General features: G+C 41.3%; 2 protein-coding genes across 14 annotated transcripts in view; one reads left to right on the plus strand and one right to left on the minus strand.

Annotated features, from left to right (window-relative positions):
* Positions 1–25,263, minus strand: part of RBM47 (RNA binding motif protein 47) — a 206,833-nt gene that overhangs the window by 54,342 nt on the left and 127,228 nt on the right. The window lies entirely within an intron of this gene.
* Positions 12,080–14,930, plus strand: LOC117979950 (large ribosomal subunit protein eL37-like). The gene is given in 1 exon segment (XM_055111296.2): positions 12,080–14,930. A coding segment is annotated over 1 exon segment (306 nt). The 5' UTR covers positions 12,080–12,211; the 3' UTR covers positions 12,518–14,930.

The raw sequence follows: 25,263 nt of genomic DNA on the forward strand, positions 1-25,263 counted from the left end.
ACTCTACAAATAATAAAAAAATTAGCAGGGCATGGTGACATATGCCTGTGGTCCCAGCTACTCGGGAAAATTGCTTGTTTGAGCCTGGGAGGTTGAGGCTGCAGTGAGCCATGACTGCATCACTGCATTCCAGACTGGATGACAGAGTGAGATCCTGTCTCAAAAATAAATAAATAAATAAATAAATAAATATAAATAAAATGGTACCTTCTCAATTGGCACCCTTGGTTTATTTACTCATTTTTGTTTTGTGATAGAGTCTAGCTATGTTGCTCAGGCTGGTCTAGAACTCCTGGGCTCAAGTGATCCTCCTCCCTCAGCCTCCCAAGTAGCTGGAACTACAGCTGCACCATTGTGCCCAGAGGTACATCTGTTTTAAAGATTAAAATTATTCATCACCTCCACCTGTAATAAAATAACTATAGCTAACTCCTACATACAGCCCTTGTCCTTCACCAGGCACTGTTCTAAGTGTTTCACATATATTAACACATGCAACCCCCATACATAGGTTGAGGCAGGTACTAGTATCATCTCCATTTTTTTTTTTTGAGACAGAGTCTTATTCTTGTTGCCCAGGCTGGAATGCAATTCTGTGATCTCAGCTCACTGCTACCTCCACCTCTCAGGTTCAAGTGATTCTCCTGCCTCAGCCTCCTGAGTAGCTGGGATTACAGGTGTCCGCCACCATGCCTGGCTAATTTTTGTATTTTCAGTAGAAACAGGGTTTCAATACGTTGGTCAGGCTGGTCTCGAACTCCTGACCTCAGGTGATCCATCTGCCTCGGCCTCCCAAAGTGTTAGGATTACAGCCGTGAGCCACGCGCTCAGCCTCATCTCCATTTTATAGATGAGAAAACAAGAAATAAAGTAATTGGTCCAAGACCAACAGCCAGCAAATAAGTAGTGGAGTGAGGATTCAAACCCAGGCATTCTGGCTCTTAGAGATCACACTTTACCGCCTCAAGCTAAGTAGATAATCTTCTTTCTTTCCTCCTAATTAGCTACCTCTCTATCTACCTACCCATGTTTCACCTTGCTGCTCTGTCAGCCTGCCAGGGACAGGAACTTCTGTACTAACCCAGAAAAACTTTGGAACTTTGAGATGGCATCTTTGGAGCTAGGTAGGAAACCCTTTAATGTTCAATGAATGAAACCATAAGTTAAGAAAGCCACAAAATCTAATTTGAATCTAAAGAGAATTCTCTTTGCATTTTCTCTCTAAGCCCTTCCTCTACCCGAGGCAGCACTCTTCATTAATTCTTAGAAACCTGCTAGATTTTATGGCGATCCCTTTCTGTCTGTCCCTCTAACACAGCAAAATGTAGCATCTGATAAGCTAAGTAATTATTAGTATTTACCTAATAGATTCTGTGGTAGTTTTAACAGACTTCTTAATCTTAAAAAGAGAAAGTTCAGAATACATATTGAATGCTGGTGGAGAGAAGACACCTATTACCAAGTCACATATCATGTGTAACATTATAGCCTTTTCTTCCACTTGTGCTAAGGAAAAGCCAGCTACATTGTCATAATGTGAAAAGTAGATATATTTCCTCCTGAGCCAGGAGGAACAAGGCAGTCAGGTTAACAAGGGCTCAGGAAGTGTGTGGTTTTGCCAAGTATTTTGTGAGTTTTACTCTTTAATAATCAAATGATATTTTAATAATTTCCTCAAAATTGCCACAAAAATCCCCTAACATTCTGGATTTATCAAGTACTATGCTCTTCCATTCCAACTGGTGTTTAAGGAGCACTTTCTATAATATCCCGAGATGTACTCAAGCCCTGGGAAGTGCAGTCAAAGACCTGGATCATATGTTGTTTCTTTCTTTTTTTTTTTTTTTGAGACGGTGTCTCACTCTGTCACCCAGGCTGGAGTGCAGTGGCGTGACCTTGGCTCACTGTAACCTCTGCCTCCCATGTTCAAGCAATTCTCCTGCCTCAGCCTCCAGAGTAGCTGGGACTACAGGTGAATGTCACCATTCCCTGCTAATTTTTGTATTATTATTATTATTATTTTTATGTTTGAGATGTACTCAAGCCCTGGGGAAGTGCAGTCAAAGACCTGGATCATGATGTGGCTTTTTTTTTTTTTTGACGGAGTCTCGCTCTGTTGCCCAGGCTAGAGTGCAGTGGCATGATCTCGGCTCACTGCAACCTCTGCCTCCCAGGTTCAAGCAATTCTCCTGCTTCAGCCTCTAGAGTAACCGGGATTACAGGTGTGTGCCACCATGCCCAGCTAATTTTTATATTTTTGGTAGAGACAGGGTTTTGCCATGTTGGCCAGGCTGGTCTTAAACTCCTGACCTCAAGCAATCCGCCCGCCTTGGTCTTCCAAAGTGTTGGGATTACAGGCGTGAGCCTCCGCGTCCAGCCTTTTTGTATTTTTAATAGAGATGGAGTTTCGCCATGTTGGCCACGCTGGTCTCGAACTCCTGACCTCAGGCGATCCACCGGCCTCGACCTCCCAAAGTACTTGTGATTACAGGCATGTGCCACTGCGCCCGGCCATGATGTGGTTTCTATTAAATTACAGGTGTGAGCCACCGTACCTGGCCATGATGTGATTTCTATTAACTGGGAGCTAATAATCCTCTTGGAGAGATCATTAAATGTCTGATAATTACAACATATAGAATACACAGAAATGGAACAGCATGTGCTATCCAGACAATGGGAGCCACCACAATCAGGTGAAGAGTATTGCTAAGATAGATCAGAGTCCATGGGGAAAGCTTCCTGGAGGAGGTATAACTAGCCTGCATTCCCTTTTTTATCTTATTTTTTTAATTTTTTGAGACAGGGTCTCACTGTGTCGCCCAAGCTGGAGCACAGTGGCGCGATCTCAGCTCACTACAACCTCCGCCTCCCCGGTTCAAGCCATTTTCCCACCTCAGCCTCCCAAGTAGCTGGGACTACACGTTCATGCCACCACACCCGGCTAATTTTTGTATTTTTAGTAGAGGTGGGGTTTCACCATGTTGGCCAGGCTGGTCTTGAACTCCTGACCTCAGGTAATCCACCTGCCTCTGCTTTCCAAAGTGCCAGGATTACAGGTGTAAGCACCTGGCCTAGCCTGCATTCTTATTTACAATTGCATCAGGTTACAAACAGAGGCAATCACAAAATCCTACACTTCAAAATATGTATTCTCTGTATTTGTTTACTTTGTGATTTAAAAAGTAAAACACCTCTTTCCTGAAGAATGTTCCTTATTTCAAGAATTGAGTATTCCTAAAATTGGAACAAACCTTAGACATATTTTATAACCAGCCAAGAAATGGAAATTTTTCAGGAGCTTGATAAGCTAGCAAGTAACTAAATGAGTTATGTGGAGTCTAAAAATCTTTGAAAAGTTTTCTTCTTAAGACCTTGTGGTTCAGTTCTTATTTAAGCCTAGTTACCTGTTCAACATATTATTTTACCACTTTGAAGAGGGAGCTCTTATTTTTTGAAAAATAAAAGTAGATATTCTAAAGAAATTTGAAAGCAATATGGAAATAATTGAAATCATTCGAAAAAAATCAAACACTAAAACTTTAGCTGCGATGGATCTATAAATACTGGTTACGCTATTAATGATTACAGGTGAAATTAGAAACACGAGAACATCTTTAAAAGGTCAACTCCAAGGCTGATCAGTTTAGACGGGATGCTAAAATTAGCGAGGAGTATAAGCTCAGGAAAAAGAACAACATAAAATGCTAGTGAAGCAAATCGTTTCGACCCAATGAGCCTGATTTTCCATGAGCAAATGGTAACTTGGCAAGGCATTCAATTTTGAATTGGTTGCAAGAGTCACTCAATCGTTCAACAATGGCTATTGATCCTACTATGCGTGGCTTTGTTCTAGACCCCGAAGATTGGATGGTGACAGGCAGAGGAGTCCCTGAAGAACAGAACAACAAGAAAGGGGCGGGGTAGCGGAAGCAGAGGGAGCGAGACAGGCAGGGACGGGATGCGTTATAACACCCAGGAGAGGACTTCAAGTTCTCCTTGGCTGATTGGAGGATTCTGAGCAGAGAAGCGCTGTGATCTGCTTTTCTGTTTTTTAAGATCACTGGTGTGCAGCCGGGTGCATTGGCTCACGCCGGTAATCCCAGCTACTCGGGAAGCTGAGACAGGAGAATTACTTGAACCCGGGAGTCAGAGGTTGCAGTGAGCTGAGATTGTGCCACTGGACTCCAGCCTGGGTGACAGAGCAAGACTCCATCTCAAAAGAACAAAAATACAATACAATACAATACAGTACAATACAATACACTATCACTTTTTAATCAACCAATAAGATTAGCTAAAATACTTAATAGTGATTAAGTGTCACACTTCAGTAAAACAAGTATGAAAGCATCAAAACCCTTCTAAAAAAGAAATTGCATAGTGTATTTGAAGAGCCTGGAAATGTTTATTCTTTTTACTTAGCAATGATGTTATTAGAAATCTATCCTTAAGAAATAAGAAAAAAATCATGTTTACATCCAAAGATATTTATCTCAGAATTCTTTATAATACATTGAGAAACAATCCTTATAGGAATGGTTAAATAAATGGTGACACACCAGCCACTAAAAATTACATTTATGAAGAATTTAATGTCATGAGTAAAGGTTCACAATATGTGAGCTTAAGAAAAAAGAGAGTAGAGAAAACTTTATGTAGGGTACAATTTCTACTGATATTAATCAAATGTAGAAAAATATAACAAAATATTGACAGTGGTTATCTCTGGAGAGTAAGAATATGAATATGGGTGATTAAAATACATATGTAATACATGTATGTTAAATATCTGTAACATATATGACTTTGATCAGCAAAATTTTAATGATTTGATAAAACGAACCTATTTGTTCTGTCCCTCATTCTCTCCATTTCGACACATCATTACATTCTGCCAATTCTTTTCTTTTCCTTTCTTCCTGATTTAGTTCAGCACTAACCATGCACAACCTCCCACCCCCACCCGTTGGGTTTCCTAGCTGACACCTTTCCCTGCTAACCATCCTGAAAGCAGTAGGATGAACCATTTTCCTTAGGTATGGTTGGGATCATGTTACTCCCATGAAGGGAATTTGAGGTGATCCTTGGTCATCCGTAACATTGCAGGCTTTTGATCATGAGCTGCAAATCTCTGGTTAACTTATGATGACAAATCACTGCATAATTTCCCTTTGTTCCCTTCAACCTCAACAGATACACAGCTACACACAAAATCTCCAAGACTACCTTCCTTCCTTCTCTATCTACCAGATTCTTATTTTCCTTTGTAACTCTCTTCTAGAATCACCTTCCTCCAAAAGGATTTTTTTTATCCAGGTATCTATCTTTCTCAACACAACTTTACTCACTGCCACACCACTTCAGCATTTCTTCTTTTCTAGATATTTGGCAATTGTGTATTTGTCATTTGGGATCAAATTTGATTCCTGTTTCATCACAACATTGCCTAAACAGCAATGCTTCTGATTCTACATTTGAAAATTAAAGCTTATACACAAAGTTTAAGATTGTCTCTTTTTTTTGTTTGTTTTCTTTTTATTTTTTGTTTTTGTTAAGACTGTCTTTTGTAAAAAAATGTTTGCACAGTTGTCATATGTTTGCATGACAAGCTGATCATGATTCCTTACAAAGTATACCCAAGGTATTTGCTCTCAACCTTTTCTCACCACCCAGTGCACACACACAGAAATTCACTAACATGGGTGCTCAATAATTGTTATTGACAAGAATTCCAAACAGTTGGTCAAATGACTTTTTACTTACAACATGGAGCCATAAGTCATAAGATAATTTAATTTATGAAGAATCATTATGAGATAAAGACTTAAAGCTCAATCTTGTTACCTGTTTGGTGAACAACTCTGGAAAGTCAGGATAAAGGAAAGCCAAGTCGACAGCTGCTGTATCTAAGCAGTAAGAATATGCAGATGGGACCCTCTTCTGTTCTCCTACCATGTTTGTTCCAGGATTCCAATTTGAAATCTGTATGTGCCCCTTGACACCTCAATGCTTTGTCAAGCACCTCATTTCTCTGGCTTTAGTTTTATAGACAAAGAAACCAAATACATGGTGATGGAGCAGCTTATCACAGTATGTTTTTAGAAACACCAATGCAAAAATTACCAGTCCCCAAGTGTCAGGTGAAATTACTATAAGAATTAAGTGAGAATTACTTTGATCTAAAGTATTAATGAAAATGGTAGTGTCAGTCATGATTCTGGATAATTACTCAAATAGACAATTTTAAAAATTGGGACAACACATTAATATGAGAATATACTGTTATAAAGAGAAAATAGGCCGGGTAGGGTGGCTCACTCATGTAATCCTAGCATTTTGGGAGGCTGAGGTGGGCGGATTGCTTGAGTCCAGGAGTTTGAGACCAGCCTGGGCAACATGGCAAAAGCCCATCTGTGTAAAAAAAAAAAATACAAACATTAGCTAGGCATGGTGGCGTGCGCCTGTAGTCCCAACTACTTGGGGGTGTGAGGTGGGAGAACTGCTTGAGCCCGGAAGCTCCAACTGTAGTGAGCCATATTTGGACCACTGCATTCTAGCTTGGACAACAGAGCAAAACCCTGTTTCAAAAAAAAAAAAAAAGAGCTTAGTGTGAAGAGTTTAGAAACTAAATACAGTAGCTAAGGAAGAAACTGATTATTTATCTGAATTTCAAATTGAACTAAACATTGGTCCCAATCACTCTTCCTTTTTCCAAGAACTGAGCATTAAATGGAATTTTAAAACATTTATTAAAACAAAATCAAAGACAAACTACAACTAGGAGTGTGTCATTAAAGAGTCAATTTCCTTAATATGCCAGAGTGCTTCTGTATCAACAAAAAAATACAACACAATACATACGAGCAAAGATATGAGCAGGCAGTTTGCAGAAAAACAAGATTCTATGATGAATAAACATGAAAATAGTTCAACTTTATTCAAATCAAACTTTGTCTGATTAAAATAGATAGAAATCGAAACAGTGAGTCCTACTATATCAGCAAAAATTTTTAAATTTGGGCTAGGTGTGGTGGCTCATGCCTGTAATCCCAGTACTTTGGGAGGCCAAAGTGGGTGGATGACTTGAGGTCAGGAGTTTGAGACCAGACTGGTCAATATGGTGAAACCCCATCACAGATTTAAATGGAAGTTGTAAAATCTTACCCCCAGTAGAGGATCTTTAGAGGAAATGGGGTGAGGGTTGGGTAGAGGGCACATGGATTGAGCAACCTTGACTGTGATTCCCATAAATTTAGAAGTTCAGGCAGGAGGACTTCCCCCATGTAACTATGATTCAACAGAGCACACGTCCTGTTTAATAACAAAGGCATTTATGCAACATTCATTCTATGTCTCTGGGTAATTTATATGTTGCTTGATCTTGGTAATGTGCAAACATTTTTAGCCAGTTCTTAACTGTCAGGTGATCTCTGATTGTTGCTGTTTTCTATAGTTGTTGTCTAGACACTCACAAGGATTCAGGTTTATTTTGGATCCTAAAGTCAAGGCCAGTATTTCTTTAAGACTTACTTAAACTGGAAGAGTCCTAAGATTTCAGTAGACACAAAAAATTATTCTCTGTGCTCCCCCAAGAGGGACAGACACAATGAGCAACCTTAGGATGGTCAAGGGTCATCTGTTAGCTCTTTTAGACTCAGTGGAGCCTTCATGGGGATTGGCAGATGGAACCGAAAGCAACAAAAAAGACCCCAAAGGAATTGGCGTCTTGGGAACTCAGATTTCCTCAAGGACTCCTCCATCTGATGATGTTGGTAATTTCAGCTCTACATCATCATTTCTTTTCTTTTCTTTTTTTAAAGATGGAGTCTCACTCGGTCGCCCAGGCTGGAGTGCAGTGGTGCGATCTCGGCTCACTGCAAACTCCACCTCCCGGGTTCAAGTGATTTTCCTGCCTCCTGAGTAGCTGGGTCTACAGGTGTGCACCACCATGCCCAGCTAATTTTTGTATTTTTTAGTAGAGACAGGGTTTCACCTGGTTAGTCAGGCTGGTCTTGAACTCCTGACCTCAAGTGATCCACCCGCCTTGGCCTCCCAAATTGTTGGGATAACAGGCGTCAGCCCCCATGCCTGGCCTCATCATTTCTTTTTTTATCAAAAACCAGACAGTCAACTAGGCACCCCTCTGTGCTCACCTTTCACGTCCTGGCATAACACTTCATAAGCATAGCTACACAAAGAATAAGAATGGCAAGCCCCAAGTATGAAGAGATAAATCAAATTTAATTGTTATTAATATATTATTGATTATTCACACTAAATTTAGTCTTCCAAAAAAATAAATCCACTTGGATAAAATTCATGTTGATGGATATACCAAAGAAAGCTGGTTATCAATTTATATGCTAATGAATTTTTCTCACTTTTCCCCTATGTATAGCCTAGTATTTTGTAATTTCTCTGCACCTACAGGGCCAGAGGAGGGAAAAAACGGAACGCACATCCTTTCTGTTCTTTAGTGAAGCTTTTGATGAAAGGGATTAATAAGAGCTAGGGGTGAGGGAAAGAAAGAAAGAGAGAGAGAGGCTGGGCACGGTGGCTCACACCTGTAATCCCAGCACTCTGGGAGGCCAAGGCAGGTGGATCACCTGAGATCAGGAGTTCAAGACCAGCCTGGCCAACATGGTGAAACCCAGTCTCTACTACAAAATTAACCAGTGTAGTGGTGCGCACCAGTAATCGCCACTACTCAGGAGGCTGAGGCACAAAAATCACTTGAACCCGGGAGGTAGAGGTTGCAGTGAGCAGAGGTTGCAGTGAGCCGAGATTGTACAACTGCACTCCAGCCTAGGTGACAGAGCGAGACTCTGTCTCAAAAGAAAAAAAAAAGGGCGGGGGGGAAGGGGGAGAACTTGAGATGCTATAAAATGAAAATTAGAACTTTTCAGTGAGTACCATTTTCATAATTTATGGTACTTCCACCCCAAGCATGTCTCAAATTTGTTTAGGAAAATATTTTCTTCTCATACCTTCATTTGTTCTCATATCATCATTGTAATATGGGTGGATGATCAAATAAGCAAGGCCGGCTATTGGTCTGAGAAAAGAGCTCATTTGGAAATAACATCCTGAGCTTTGCAACCGCAGTGAGAAGTGTATCTCAGCACCTGGTAGCAAATGCAGGTGAGGTCCACCCTGGTAGTACATACAGGAGAGTTCATAGAGGTACAAACTAATGGAAACACAACAACAAGCTCTGTAGCTACTTTACATGGAGTTGACTCAGCAAAGGCCCATCTGACCTAACAACAACAACCAGATTAGAATAGTTAATCTTTATTGAACAGTTGTTACCACCAGTTCTGGGTGCTTCACATATGCTATTTCATTTAATCCTCACAACAATCCTATGAGGTACTAATTATCTTTCTGCTATTTTGCAGATGTGGAGACTGAGGCTTACAAAGATTAAGTAAGTGTTCAAAGTCTCACAACTCTTAGGTGGCAGATGTAGAATTCATATCCAGGTTCCCAAACCCCAGAGCCCAAGTTTTTGCCCCAGAATCACAATGCTATATGGACTGCACCATAATGAAAGAGCTGTGTCAACTGTACTCTGTATGCCCCCCTCATGTATTCAGTTTCCCTGTAACTCTGTCCCTAAAGGAGAAAGTTTGCATGTCCTGACTGTTTCAGCATTGGTCACTCATACTCACAAACTGTCCTGTAAAATGGAGCTTGGGGGAATGGAGATAACAGTTAAAATACAGTAAACAATCTAAGCTTTCAGTTTAAGAAGCCAGAAAAAAGAAGGGCAAAATAAATCTGAAACAGATTAAGGAAGGAAATAATAATGATTTAGGTAGGAATAAAGCAAATACAGACTATAAAAACAAAACAAAAGTTGGTTCTTTGAAAAGAGCAACAACATTGACAAACCACTAGCTAGAATGACAAAGAAATGAAAAGACTCAACTTACTAAACTCAGGGATAAGAGAAGTGACAACACTACTGACCTTCTAGAAATGAAAAGGATAGCAAAGAAATACTATGAACAATTATATGCCAGCAAATTAGATAACCTACATGTAGAGGAGAAATTCCTAGAAAGATGCAAAGGGCCAAAATAGACTCAAGAAGAAATAGAATATCTGAATAGACTTATAAGTAAATACGCTGAATTTGTAACATAAAAATTTTCCACAAAGAAAAGCCCAAGAACAGATGACTTCTCTGGAGGATTCTATCAAATGTTTTAAAGTCTAATTACCACCAATCCTTCACAAATTCTTCCAAAAAATAGAAGGGACTAGAACACTTCCCATTGAGGCCAGTATTACATGCATAGAAAATACAGACAAAGATATCAGAAAATGACAAATCAATATGTCTTATGCATATGGACTTTTTAAAAATACACAACTAAATACTAATAAACTGAATTCAGCGACATGACCAAGTCTGATTTAACCCAGAAATGCAAGATAGCTTAACAGATGAAAATCAATCAGTGCAATACACCATATCAGCAAAAGACAAAAACTATACACAGTAATCTGAATAGCTGCCAGAAAAGCATTTGATACAATGCACCAACCCTTCATAACTAAAACACAACATATTAAAGCAGAAGGGAACTTCTTCAATCTGATAAATAACATCTACAAAAAACCCATGACTAATACACTTAATGTGAAAAAGACTGAATGCTCTCCCCATGAAGAATAGCAACAAGGATTTGCACTCTCTCAACTTCTATCTGCAACATTGTACTTGTTTCTAGCCAGGATAAATAGAAAAAAAGAAAAAAGAAAAAAAAAGAAAGAAAGGGGATCCATATGGGAAAGGAAGAAATAAAACTCTGTTCATAGATGACGTAGTCAATTACATGTAAAAAACCTAAGGAATCCATTAAAAAATTATTAGAACTAATAATCAAGTTCAACAAGGTTGCAGGACATAAAAGCAATATAGAAAAATTAATTATAAATTTCTATCTACTAGCAATGAACAAACTAAAATATAAAATTAACAAAGCAATTTCATCTACAATAGCATCAAAAATAATACAAGTGTTAAAACTACAAAACATTGTTCAAAGAAATCAAAGATCTAGGCCATCTATTAAAAATACAAAAATTAGCCGGGCGTGGTGGCACCTGGCCGAGACATAAGAATCACTTGAACCCGGGAGGCGGAGGTTGCAGTGAGGAGAGATCGCGCCACTGCACTCCAGCCTGACAAGTGAGACTCTGTCTCAAAAAGAAAAAGAGAGAAAAAAAAATCTAAATAAATGGAAAGACACTGCTTGTTCATGAATAGAAGACTGAATGCTGCTAAAATGACAATACTCCTCGATCTGATCTACAGAGTCAACACAATATTCCCATCAAAATCTCAGCTAGTTTCTGGGAAAAAAATTGATAAATGGATCCTAAAATTCCTATAGAAATTCAAGGGGCCCAGAATAGCCAAAACAAACTTGAAAAAGAAGAACAAAGCTCAAGGACTCACCCTTCCAGGTTTCAAAATTTACTACAAAGCTACAGTAAACGAGACAGTGTATAGGGTGCAGAAATCTTAGGGGAAAACCATAAAGTGCGGGGAGGGTGGGCAGCGTGGTACTGGCATAAGGATGGCCATAGGACAATAGATTCGAAATGAGAGTTCAGGGAAAAAACCCAAAACATGTATCTGTGGTCAATCGATTCCGGACAAGGGTGCCAAGACTATTTGATGGGAATAGTCTTTTGAAGAAATTATGCTTTAATAACTGGATATCCACAATGCAAAAGAATAGAGTTGGACCCCTAATTCATATCATATACAAAAATTAAATCATTATAGATCAACCACCTCATAAGAGCTAAAACTGTAAAACTCTTGGAAGAAAACATGGGTATAAATCTTCATGACCTTAGCTCAGGTAGGCAGCAGCCTTTTAGATATGATACCTTTCAAATATGATAAACACAGCAATAAAAGAAAAAATAATGAAATTGTCCTTTGTCAAAATGGGAAGCTTTATTTCTCAAAGGACACCATTAAGAAAGGAAAGACAACTTACAAAATGAGAGAAAATATTTGCAGATGTATATTTGATAATAGCCTTGTATCTAGAATATATAAAGAACTCCTACAACTCAATAATGAATAAGACAAATAACCCAACTTAAAGATAGGTAAAGAGTCTGAACAGACATTTCTCTAAAGCTACACACACTCTTTGGTCTCAGCTGCAGAAGCCAAATGACAAAGGGAACGTCATCGTCTGGAAAGCATCGCAATAAGATGCACACGATGTGCCACCGCTGTGGCTCTGAAGCCTACCACCTTCAGAAGTCAACCTGTGGCAAATGTGGCTACATTGCCAAGCGCAAGAGAAAGTGTAACTGAAGTATCAAGGCTAAAAGTTGAAACACCACCAGGACTGATCATATGGGGCGCCTAAAAATTGCACACTGCAGATTCAGGCATGGATTCTGTGAAAGAACAACACGTAAACCCAAGAAGGCAGCTATTGCAACATCCAGCTTATCTTATGAATTTCAGTGATTAGTCATGCCATAAAGGTTCTGGTTTAAAACCTGAACCTGAAGGAAAAAAAAAAAAAAAAAAAGGCTAGGCACGGTGGCTCACACCTGTAATCCCAGCACTTTGGGAGGCAGAGATAGGCAGATCACTTGAGCTCAGGAGTTCGAGACCAGCCTGGGCAACATGGCGAAACCTCATCTCTATGAAAAATACAAAAACATAGCCAGGCCTGGGGGCATGCGCCTGTAGTCCCAGCTACTTCGGAGGCTGAGGTGGGAGAATCACTTGAGCCCCCGAGGTTGAGGCTGCAGTGATTGTGCCACTGCACTCCAGCCTGGGTGACAGAGCGAGACCCTGTGTCCAAAAAAAAGTAAAGAAAAGAAAAAAATAATGAAGTCACACTTTGCGAGAGTGGGAGAAGTATGGCAGATGCTGCCACTTATTACCCTCCACTTCAGAAGGGCACATTTCAAAGGCTCCCGTGACACCTCTCCTGTTCCGATCATTGTTTCCAAGGAACAAAGCTCAGGCATGCACCTGTGGATGCCATGATGTCCATGTTCCATGTTCTCCACTAATTTCACTTCAGACTAGAACCTTATCACTAAAAACCTCACCATGCAGAATTATCTTACAGAGAAGTTTCCTTATGACACAATTTTTATGTCCCAATGGCTGCCTGGCTTTGTGTCCCAGCTCTTTGTTCTCACAGTGAATAGCTTTCCAAGAAAATGCTTCCCTGGTCCCTGTTCACTCAGCACTCCCATCATGACCTGTCTCTGATGGTGTGTGTGTGTGTACGCGCACACACGAGTGTGCAGTGTGATGAGGATGGGAATCAGGGGGCTGGAGCATTGCTTAACTGAGCAATGCATAATTAGCCTCCCTTCCCAGCCTCAGCAGGCAGCAACTCCCCTGCATCTTCCCCTTCCGTTTCCCCTCCTCCATCACCCTCATTATCTCAATGTTGCTTTCCAATATTCCCAAGCAACCAAGCTAAACAAAGCAAACATTAAGCAAAGAAGACAGAAAGAAAACAGGCTTTGGAGTGTGGCACAGAGAAGCTCAAAAACTAGCCCTGTCACTTTCCACTTAGGAACCCCAGGCAAGCCTACGATGTCAACTTTGTCAAATGAAGATCACATAATACCCAATTTTAAGATATATTTATAGGATTCTCCCTATGAGCTGGGTGCCGAGGTTACAACCTGAATGACACATGTAGACTGTCATTGAAAAACTCATAGTGTAGTAGGAGATATAGAAATGCAAACAGATTCCAAGGCAGTGTGATAAAGGCCATGACAGGGGGCATTAAGGAGGCAGGAGGGATTAATTCTCTTCATGGTTGAGAAAGAGGAAGAAGGCATTCTGGGGTGGATGCAAGACTTCAGTAAGACAATGTGTCCACAGAACACCTGGCACACGGTAAGTGCTCAAAGAATGTGAAATTCTTTCTTCACAAAGAGCCCTAGGAGTGCAGAAAATAAAATTTATATGTTTTGGCCTGGCGCAGTGGCTCACACCTGTAATCACAGCACTTTGGGAGGCCAAGGCAGACAGATCACCTGAGGTCAGGAGTTCAAGACCAGCCTGGCCAACATGGTGAAACCCTGTCTCTACCAAACGTACAAAAATTAGCCAGGCATGGTGGTGGGCACATGTAATCCCAGCTACTTGGGAGGCTGAGGCAGGAGAACTGCTTGAACCTGGGAGGCGGAGGTTGCAGTGGCTGGCACTGCACTCCAGCCTGGGTGACAGAGTGAGACCCTGTCTCAAAAAAAAAAAAAAAAAAAAAATTAGATGGGCATGGGGATGCATGCCTGTAATCCCAGCTACTCCAGAGGTTGAGGCACGAGAGTTGCTTGAACCCGGGAGGCAGAGGTTGCAGTGAGCCAAGATCGCACCACTGCACTCCAGCCTGGGCAACAGAGTGAGACCCTGTCTCAAAAATAAAGGATATTAATTATAATAAATTTATTGTATAACAAACTAATGTTGATGTCTTAGGGTTAATATTGTGAATTTCAACTGATAATTCTAACTTTGCCAAAGAACAATGGTCAGAAATCCTTGATTCTTCCTTCAATGGACACATATTTATTGACCCCCTTTTATGTGATACCGGGTAACAGAGACACAAAATTGAACTTACAACAAGTTTACAGATGACTCGAAAAGACAAAACAAGTTCTCAATAATTATAATACACGGCAGAATGGCATGTTGCATTTATCCCCCACCTCCCCAGTCACTGCTTCAGAGGTTTTCTTACTCTTGAAATAAAGCAGTGAGATAATGTTAACATGAGTCCCTTCTGATCAGACCTTTCCTGCACTTCTATGCTAATTTCTAGGACTAGATATTTAGAAATGGCTTCCCCTTGGTGAAAACAAGAAATGATAAAGTTTGTCAGTAGAGACAAGTCAAATACTTAGTGTCCTCAGAGCAATATCTTGCTAAATCTACCACTTAATGAGTGGCTCAGCTGTACAGAGATAATCCGGAGAGTCAGTAATCTGTGGGAGGGCAAGGAACAAGGTGTCATTCAGCTTTGGGGGCAACTGAGTCTGTGGGGTAGGATGTGGAGATTCCTAAATCAGAGATCAACAAAGCACCGCATCGAGGAGAGGGCTCTCAGGTGTAGCCCATATGTGCTTTCTCCTGTGCACTCACCTTCCCAAGTCTACCAATAACAGACCCCTCCAAGCCCCAGAAGCCAGGGACAGGTACAGGTGTGGTACCATGAGGGTGAATCAGAGTCCTTTGGGGGAATTTCTCATCCTGCAGATAAGACTGCTATAGGTTTTCCTCAGGAATGGTAGAAAATAAAACCAACACAGAAAACATATAGAGAAAAACAGTCCTGATGACCAAAGCATGTCATGCTGCATGCTTTGGAATTTCCAGTTAGGTAAATATATATGTATAAATATAATCTGATGCATTCATTTGTCGATTGATTCCTTAAGCTATTTTTAAAATTTTCTTTATTTTTAGAGATGGGAGTCTCACTAAGTTGCCTAGGCTAGTCTTGAATTCCCCAGCTCAAGCGATCCTCCTGCCTCAGCCTCCTGAGCAGCTGGGACTACAGGCACGCCCCACCATGCCCAGCCCTTAAACTATTTTGGATTAGGTTTCTATTACTTGCAGCCAAAAGTTCTGAATTAACAAAGGGCCTCACCCTGGCTCTTCCTTGGTATATATTACTATGGGGATGGGATGACCGAGGTCCCATAGAAATCTCAACTGATCCGTTCTTCCCATCTATTTTTCCAGGTCTCATGAAAAGTTGCCATTTTCCCTCCTCAATTTGTTCCCTAAAATTTTACTCAGCCAGGCATGGTGGCTCACATCTGTAATCCCCTTGGGAGCCTGAGGCAGGTGGATCACTTGAGGCCAGGAGTTGGAGAACAGCTTGGCCAACATGGTGAAACCCCATCTCTGTTAAAAATACAAAAATTAGCCAGGTGTGGTGGCAGGTGCCTGTGGTCCCAGCTACTTGGGAGGCAGATGCAGAGGAATCTCTTGAACCCATGAGGTGGAGGTTGCAGCGAGCCAAGATCACACCACTGCACTCCAGCCTGGGTGACAAGAGTGAAATTTCATCTCAAAAAAGAAAAAAAAAAAAGTTTAGTTTATGACTCGTTCCCTGTACTGAAAAGGACATTTAATAATTTCTACAGAGTTTTTGGGATAACAGAAGAGTGGTGCTAATCTAACATTTCTTTGAAGAGGCATGCTAGCATTCAGACTGAAAATTGACAAAGCACATTGTAATCAAAGAAGGCTCCTCCTGGAGGTTCCTTATTTATAACTTCTGAAAAGTGGTCACATTGTGCGCGCTCTCTCTCTCTTTCCTCTGTAGTAAAAGCTAACAGAATACCCTCACATTCGTGGAGAGAACCTTTTTCACTGATTATAGCTGATTGCCGCTTACATGCTGCCCTGAAAAGCTCTCTTGCCTGTCGATCTCTTGTCTGTGCCTAATGTCCTGACAGTGTTAACTGAGATGGCTCAAAGGACTAAGAAACAACTGATCATCCCCATCTTTCTATTCCCTTTTATTTCATCTGCCTTCTCCTGCTTTCCTCTGAGAAAAAAGGCAGAGAGAAGAGACAAGAGTAAAGAACAAAACCCACAAGGAGGCAACTTGTACAGGAAACTGTGGAAAATCCATAAGACTTTTTGACTAGGGTTGAATAAGATCAGCACCTGTGTTATGTGGGTTATGCAGTGGCTCACTCACAAATCAAGGCAAGGCTACCAGCAGGAGTGATAGCTTCCAAACTGTCACTTGGTCTAAACTATTCTGTATCTTGGCTGGAGAACTTAAACACACACACACACACACACACACACACAAAGAGAGAAAAACCTAGAATCTTTGTAGGGTCCTGGGCCGCAATAGTTTTTAAACGCACCCTCTACCACCACCCCAGCCAGGTGAGTCTAATGTGTAGCCAAGGCTGGAAAAAAAAAAAATCACTTGTCTATGCAGACATTCATATAAACTCTTTATCCAACCATTGCAATTGTTCAGCCAATTTTGGCTATAACCAAAACAGCTACCAACCAAAATGGCTACCTAGGCTACTCTGTTTCCTCTCTACCAGCAGACAACCACAGCGATCACTGTTCGAAGTTTACAGTGTGTCAGGCTGTACTAAGCACATTACATACATAATCTCTAATCTTTACAGCCACCCTGGATTGGAAAGTAGCACCATTCCTGCTTTTAGCATAAGAAACAGAAAAATGTCCAGGCACAGTGGCTCACGTCTGTAATCCCAGCACTTTGGGAGGCAAAGGTGGGTGGATCACCTGAGGTCAGGAGTTTGAGACTAGCCTGACCAACATGGTGAAACCCCATCTCTACTAAAAATACAAAAATTAGCCAGGCGTGGTGGCACATGCCCTATAATCCCAGCTACTCAGGAGGCTGAGGCAGGAGAATCACTTGAACCTGGGAGGCGGAGGTTGCAGTGAGCCAAGATCACGCCACTGCACTCTAGCCCAGGCAACAAGAGCAAAACTCCATCTCAAAAAAAAAAAAAAAAGAAAGAAAGAAAGAAAGAAAGAAAGAAAGAAAGAAAGAAAGAAAGAAAGAAAGAAAGAAAGAAAGGGAAAAATGGAGCTGTTAAAGAATTTGCCCAAGACAAGGTACAGCAATTAAATGGCACAGCAAGATCTGAATCCCAGCTGGCCTTAACTCCCAAGTTCGACCCCTCTCCACTACAAAGATGGTCCCTCACTTCGGTGTGTCTTTACTTCTGGCTTTACTTTTTTCCTGCTTTTGACAAAATCCAAAGTACTTTCAGTTCATATCCTTCTAATATCCTGCCATGTGTACAAATATATGACTATTTAAAAACAAGCAAAGGGCCGGGCATGGTGGCTCAAGCCTGTAATCCCAGCACTTTGAGAGGCCAAGGTGGAGGGTCGCTTGAGCCCAGAAGTTCGAGACCAGCCTGGGCAACATAGTGGGACCCCCTTCTCTTCAAAAAATTAAAAATTAGTTGAGCGTGGTAGTGTGTGGTCTGTAGTTCCAGCTACTCGGGAGGCTGAGGATGGAGGATGGCTTGAGTCCAGGAAGTCAAGGCTGCACTGCAGCCTGGGCAACAGGGTGAGATCCTATCTCAAATAAAATAATTTTTAAAAAATTTTTAAATAAATAAATAAAAATAAAAACTAGCAAAACCCAGAGAAATACTTATAAATTCAAAGTAAGCCTCCCTGGCCAGGCACACTGGCTCTTGCTTGCAGTCCCACTACTTTAGGAGGCTGAGGCAGAAGGATAGCTTGAACCCAGGAGTTCAAAACCAGCCTGGGCAACATAGGGAGACCCTGTCTCTACAGAAAATTAAAAAAAAAAAAATTAGTCAGGTGTGGTGGCACATGTCTATGGTTCCAGCTACTTGGAAGGCTGAGGCAGGAGGATCACTTGAGCCTGGGAGCCTGGCAGGTCAAGGTTTCAGGGGGCCATGATCACACCACTGTCCTCCAGCCTGGACGACAGAGCAAGACTCTATCTCAAAAACAAAACCAAAACCAAAGTAAGCCTCCTTTATTTTGCAAATAAAATGTAAGTGCTTGTTTTATATATATATATATATGTTTATCTAATTCCAGAAAGCAGAGACAAATGTTGAGCGCTGTTAGCAGACCAACTTCAAAATTCTAATGCCCATTTTTAAAATGATCGTACTTCACTGAACAAGCTGGTTCTGCTTAGTTTGATGAATACACAATTGGTTTGGGCCATATAACCAGAGGTGAGCCTTCCAGTAATGCACACCCCAGAATACTGGTTACCTAAAATTGATGCTTCTTTAAATTCCCTTTCCTGAAGATACTTATATTACTGGTAAATTTAGGAATTCCTCTTGGGAATTCTTGAAAAGCAAATTATACTACAGCATTCTATTAAAAATTGTTAAGTATTGGCCTTGGCCAGGCATGGTGGCTCACGCCTGTAATCCCTGCGGGGGGATCACCTGAGGTCAGGAGGTTGAGACCAGCCTGGCCAACATGGGGAAACCCGTCTCTACTAAAAAGACAAAAATTAGCCTGGCATGGTGGTGCTTGTCTGAAGTCCCAACTACTTGGGAGGCTAAGGAACGAGAATCCACCCAGAAGGTGGAGGTTGCAGTGAGCCAATATTGCGCCATTGCACTCCAGCCTGGGCAACAGAAAGAGACTCCATCTCAAAAAAAAAAAAAAAAATTGTTAAGTATGACAATTGATGTACGATGTACTAGCTTTTGATTGCAAGAAGGTATAAGGCATTTATACATAGTGTCTGAAAATACAAGTTTTCACTTCTAACACAATGTATAAATGTGACTGTGATTTGGTGCCTTTATAAACTGGAGGTGTTACAGCCTGACCAACACGGAGCAACCCCGTCTCTACTAAAAATACAAAATTAGCCGGGCATGGTGGCACATGCCTGTAATCCCAGCTACTTGGGAGGCTGAGGTGGGAGAATGGCTTGAACCTGGGAGGCAGAGGTTGCGGTGAGCCAAGATCGCACCATTGCACTCCAGCCTGGGCAACAAGAGTGAAACTCCATCTCAAAAATAAATAAATAAATAAAAGAAGACTTAGCTGAATGGAAAGGGGAGTGATAGATGGCACAATGTAGCAAAACCTTAATAACTAAGAAATCTGTGTGATGGGTATATTGGAATTTGTATTTTATTCCCTCTAAACTTCAATATGTTTGTAATTTTTAAAAAACAAAACCAATTAGTACATACTTACATGAAGACTGCAAAACTCAGAGGGCTAGTCAAAGTTCTCTTAAGGTTTTGAAATAACATTCTGTGATTGATGTAATAGCACCCCTATTTCATTAAAAGTAGGTTAGGATGTAGATTTTCTTTTGTAAAATTAAGGTAAATCTAATTTCAATTTGTTATTAGAATTTTGTTTTATTTTATTTATTTGTTTATTTTGAGATGGAGTCTTGCTCTGTCGCCCAGGCTGGAGTGCAATGGCACGATCTCAGCTCACTGCAACCTCCGCCTTCCGGGTTCAAGTGATTCGCCTGCCTCAGCCTCCTGAGTAGCTGGGATTACAGACACACACTACCACGTCCAGCTAATCTTTTTATTTTTAGTAGAGATGGGGTTTCACCGTGTTGGCCAGGCTTGTCTTGAACTCCTGACCTCATGATCCTGCTGCCTCAGCCTCCCAAAGTGCTGGGACAACAGGCGTGAGGCACCGCGCTCAGCCTGTTATTAGAATTTAAAAAATTAAGTTCTATGACTCCTTGGAATAAATTAGATAAACACAGGTCACAATTGCAGGTCTTAGAACCATTGGGTTAATCATATTATAGAGTATTCACTCACTCATTCACTCAGTCATTCATTCAATAAATGTGTGCTTAATGCCGCTCTTTTGCAAGATCCATAATAATATAATTATAACCCTCTATAAACTTTTTTTAGCATAAAGATAACATAAATCCCTAAAACACCTTTGTATTTGGGGTATCCCAAAGCTACTAGCTGTGCTTAAACAATTCTAACATATCTGGTTGTGACATTAAAAAATAGGCCGGGTGCAGTGGCTCACGCCTGTAATCCCAACACTGTGGGAGGCCGAGGCGGGTGGATCACCTGAGGCCAGGAGTTTGAGACCAGCCTCACCAACAGAGTGAAATCCCGTTCTACTAAAAATACAAAATTAGCCGGGTGTGGTGGTGCATGCCTGTAATCCCAGCTACTTAGGAGGCTGAGGCAGGAGAATCACTTGAACCCTGGAGGTGGAGGTTGCAGTGAGCCGAGATCGTGCCACTGCACTCCAGCCTGGGCGACAAGGGCCAGACTTCGTCCCAAAAAAAAAAAAAAAAGGGGCTGGACTCAGCGGCTCATGCCTGTAATCCCAGCACTTCGGGAGGCCGAGATGGGCGAAATGCTTGAATCCAGGAGTCGAGACCAGCCTGGGCAACAAGGTGAAACCCCATCTCTACAAAAAATACAAACATTAGCTGGGTGTGGTGGTATGTACCTATAGTCCCAGCTATTCAGGAGGCTGAGGCAGGAGAATCACCTGAGCCCAGGAGGTCGAGGCTGCAGTGAGCCATGACTGTGCCTGGGTGATAAAGCAAGACCCTATCTCCAAATATATATATATATAAAACCAACAAGTTTCATCTACTTGACCCTAAACAACTTGCGTTAATTTTGTACTTAATGAATTGGTCATAGGTATAGCCTTGCAGGGATAACAACATAGTACATAAACTTCTGAATTTTACCAAATGAATTAGAAGGTAGTTTAAGTCATTTAAAAAAATGATTTAGCAACTTTTCTTATGCTTTCTCAATACATTTAAAACCTGATTGACTTACCAGATGTTCCTTTAACCACAATTTTTTCAGTAACAAATCTATCACAGAAAACACTGACCATGGTCGTGACATTCTTTGGTTTTCTATCACGTCTCTTACTCAGGTTTCACTTGTTTCTGAATTTCAAATTCTAAGTTTTGAAAAAATATCTGCAAGTCAATATTTAAACTGGCCACTGGCAATGATTATGTTCTTCATTAAGTTCCTCAATGTTAAAAAAAAAAAACAGCAATATAAAACAAGCGATCCCGGGTGACTGAAGTTTTAACTCAGAGTCCAAATGCTGCATAGAAGAGCAGCTGCTGGCTTCATTTATCGTGACGAGTAAAATAAAACATAGGAAAACAGTCGCAGTTTTAATTTAAGCATAATCTAAACTTCAACTTGATCCTTGCAATGTAGCATCATACCTTATGGAGAAACATGAAGACAAAGGTTGTAATAAAATTTGGATGATAAAAAAAGTTGGATGACAAAGAAGATGTGGAAAGCAGAAAGAGGATTGGTATACAAAACCCATTTAGGTTCTGCTGCTCACAGTTCTAACCTCAGAGGGTGGAGAGATACACAGCCCATACTTCACATAGTCAGATGCTGAAAACAAGCATCTAGGCCAGTGCCATCCAACAGAGCTTTCTGTAATGATGGAAACACTCTGCGTCTGCACCATCTAATACAAAAGCCACTGATACGCATGTGCCACGAAGTCCTTGGCATGTGTGTAGTGCAAACAAGGAATTATTTCATTTAATTTTAAACAAATTTAAATAACTGCACTGCATGCAGCTATGGGCTACCATATTGGACAACACAGGTCTGCGTTCACAGGGTAGCTCCTGGACAGAAGAATGAGAGATTTGGGGCAGAGTTAGATCAGTAAGTCTTAGAAATGCTGCACCCACTCTGGTGGAGAAGCTAATCTAACTAATGCCTTTTCCATTGCAATGGTGAGCAGAAGCTTCCAATACACTTTAATACACTATTAGAAATGTGTGATCAACTTTTCTCAAGAGTCAACAGATGCTCAGATAAGAGTGAAATAAAGCTCAGAAACTCAGAAAATAGTGACCCTATTTTCAGTCTTTTAGTTCTTCTTCTCCAGAGGCAGAATTCCCTTTCTGATGCTGACATTAATTACCCACTCAACACCACCACAAGCCCCACAGCGAGGCCCTCAAATGCACACATCTTCTTCCACCTGTCTCCTGCTTGGCCTGCTTGAAGGTTTCCATCCATGTAGACTTGAACATTAACATGGTCTAGAACCTCCATACAGGCCAGTCAGCTCAATAGAATGAATTTACAGAGGCCAAGCTTGAGCATTTTGTAACTGTTTCTGACATATGTCTAAAGCAGGTTGGACTGCCTCACTTCTTGGATGAGAAGGGTGGGTATGTCACATTGGACAAATCACCTGTTATATTGTTTTCATGTTGACACATTTCCCACAGCAAATTTGTTTGATGTGTCCTTGTTATTCTGTTCAAAAAATGGAGTCCGGAACGTCATTTGATGAATACAGCCTGGTCTGAATTGAAGGGAAGTCAAGCATGAAGGAGGAAGTGGACTGAACTCCCTGAATGCTGCTGAGAAATGTTTCCCCAGCTAAGACAGTGTTTTTCCCATCTCTCTGGTAGGGAGGGGTGAGAAGAGGTGAGGAAGAGAGGCCAATGAGTGCTCGTGAATCAGTAAGACTTCAACGACACAGAACTTGAGAACAGTTGAATTTGCTGGGTGCAGTGGCTCAGGCCTGTAATCCCAGCATTTTGGGAAGCTGAGGCAGGAAGATTGCTTGAGCCCAGGAGTTCAAGACCAGCCCGGGCAACATGGGGAAACGCCATCTTTACAAAAAAATTTAAAAGTCAGCCAGGTGTGGTGACATGCACCTGTAGCTCCAGCTATTCAGGAGGTTGAGGCAGGAAGATCACTTGAGCCCAGGAGGTTGAGGCTGCAGTGAGCAGTAATCATATTGCTGTACTCCAGCCTGGGTTGAGAGAGCAAAACCCTGTCCGAAAAAAAAGACGGCTGGGCGTGGTGGCTCATGCCTACGATCCCAGCACTTTGGGAGGCCAAGGCAGGATGATTGCTTGAGGCTAGGAGTTCAAGACCATCCACGTCAACAGAGTGTAACATTGTACAACCCTGTCTGTACAAAAAAAAAAAAAAAAAAAAGAATGGAAAAAGAAAACAGTTGAATTTGTTAAGCCTGGACAGACAGAGGACAGTGTTACATCACAGACTCAGAAACAGTGACTAAAGTCTGACATTTCTATCTTCCCTCCTCCTTCACTTCCTGTCTTTGAAACAAGCACTACAAAGACATGAAATCAGAACCTAAAACTGAGAAGAAAGAAAAACTGTCATAGGAGTATGATGAGTCTGCATTAGGCAAAGGACTCTCCTGACAAGGTGGCCTCAAGGTGGAAGGAGGCTGGGTAGATGCTTTTGGAGGTGCTGATGGCCATTAGTAGGTGGTGGGCATTGGGAAGAGAAGGTGTACTTCACATCATGGATGAGGGGATTATTCATGAGAGGTGATTTGCAGGTTTACCTCTAAGGGAGGACAAGAGTGAAAGAGGAGGAGTGGGTACCAGCAATGCCAGTCCTGGACGTTCTGAAAAGATTCAGAGGATGCCAGTTTGAGAAGTGCTACTAGCGGTGTCCACTGGAAGGTCAAAAAGGTGAAGGTGAAGGGCAGCAGAGACAGTGACTGTGGTTACCCCTCACTGCTGCCCCTCACCTTGGACAGTGTTTACTGTCATTGCCTTGTAGATTTGCCAGCAGAAGGCTTTTAATTACTTCAGTTATTTTTAGAAATAATATGTATTATATGCTGCTTCTCATTATATAAGAAACTCATGGAAAGCATGGAAGAGCCTAAGGGGGGGAGAGAAGAATATATGTAAATATATTACACACACACACAGACATATACACACACAGATACATATATACATACATACACACACACAGAGGTATGGCCAGAGATTTCATATTAAAGACAATAGGGACGCAAAAGAGGACACGGAAATAAGCAAAATTAACAATGAAATTAGGCTGGGCATGGTGGCTCACACCTGTAATCCCAGCACTTTGGGAGGCTGAGGTGGGAGGATCTCTTGAATTCAGGAGTTCAAGGCCAGCCTGGGCAACATAGTGAGACCCCCGTCTTGGAAAAAAAAGTGAAAAAAACATTTTTTTAAGGAAATGGTATACCCTCTCATTATGGGTGGGAATTAGAGTGCTCAGATTCTTCAGGGATGGTTTTCTATTTTGCATTCTTTCTTTGGAACAGTATTAGTAGGGATACTGAGTTAAGCATCTTTAAGGTTCTTGACATACATTGACATGCTGTTTTCTGAATAAGGCATACCTATTTGTGTGGCCACCAGGCATGTATGAGTAAGCTGGGGTCTTTCATGGAAGGGAAATGGTATCTCTCTGTTGTTTCCTTCTTTTTTTTTTTTTTTTGAGATGGAGTCTTGCTGTGTCACCCAGTCTAGAGTGCAGTAGTGCAATCTCAGCTCACTGAAACCTCCACCTCCCAGGTTCAAGAAATTCTCCTGCCTCAGCCTTCCCAGTAGCTGGGATTACAGGCGCCCGCCACCACACCTGACTAATCTTTTTGTATTTTTAGTAGAAATGGGGTTTCACCATGCTGGCCAGGCTGATCTCGAACTCCTGACCTCAAGTGATCCACCCGCCTCGGCCCTCTAAAGTGCTGGGATTACAGGCTTGAGTCACTGCGCCCGACCCTCATTGTTGTTTTAATTTGCAGGTTATTTGTGAGGTTGTAAACCAGTATTTTTCTTTTGTGAATTAGACTGTTTATTTCTACTTCCCTCCCCACCTCAGCTTCTATGATAAGGCCTTGTTAATAGAAATTAAATTAAAAGAATATTG

Source organism: Pan paniscus, chromosome 3 (genome assembly GCF_029289425.2).
Source record: "Pan paniscus chromosome 3, NHGRI_mPanPan1-v2.0_pri, whole genome shotgun sequence".
NCBI classification, from domain to species: domain Eukaryota; kingdom Metazoa; phylum Chordata; class Mammalia; order Primates; family Hominidae; genus Pan; species Pan paniscus.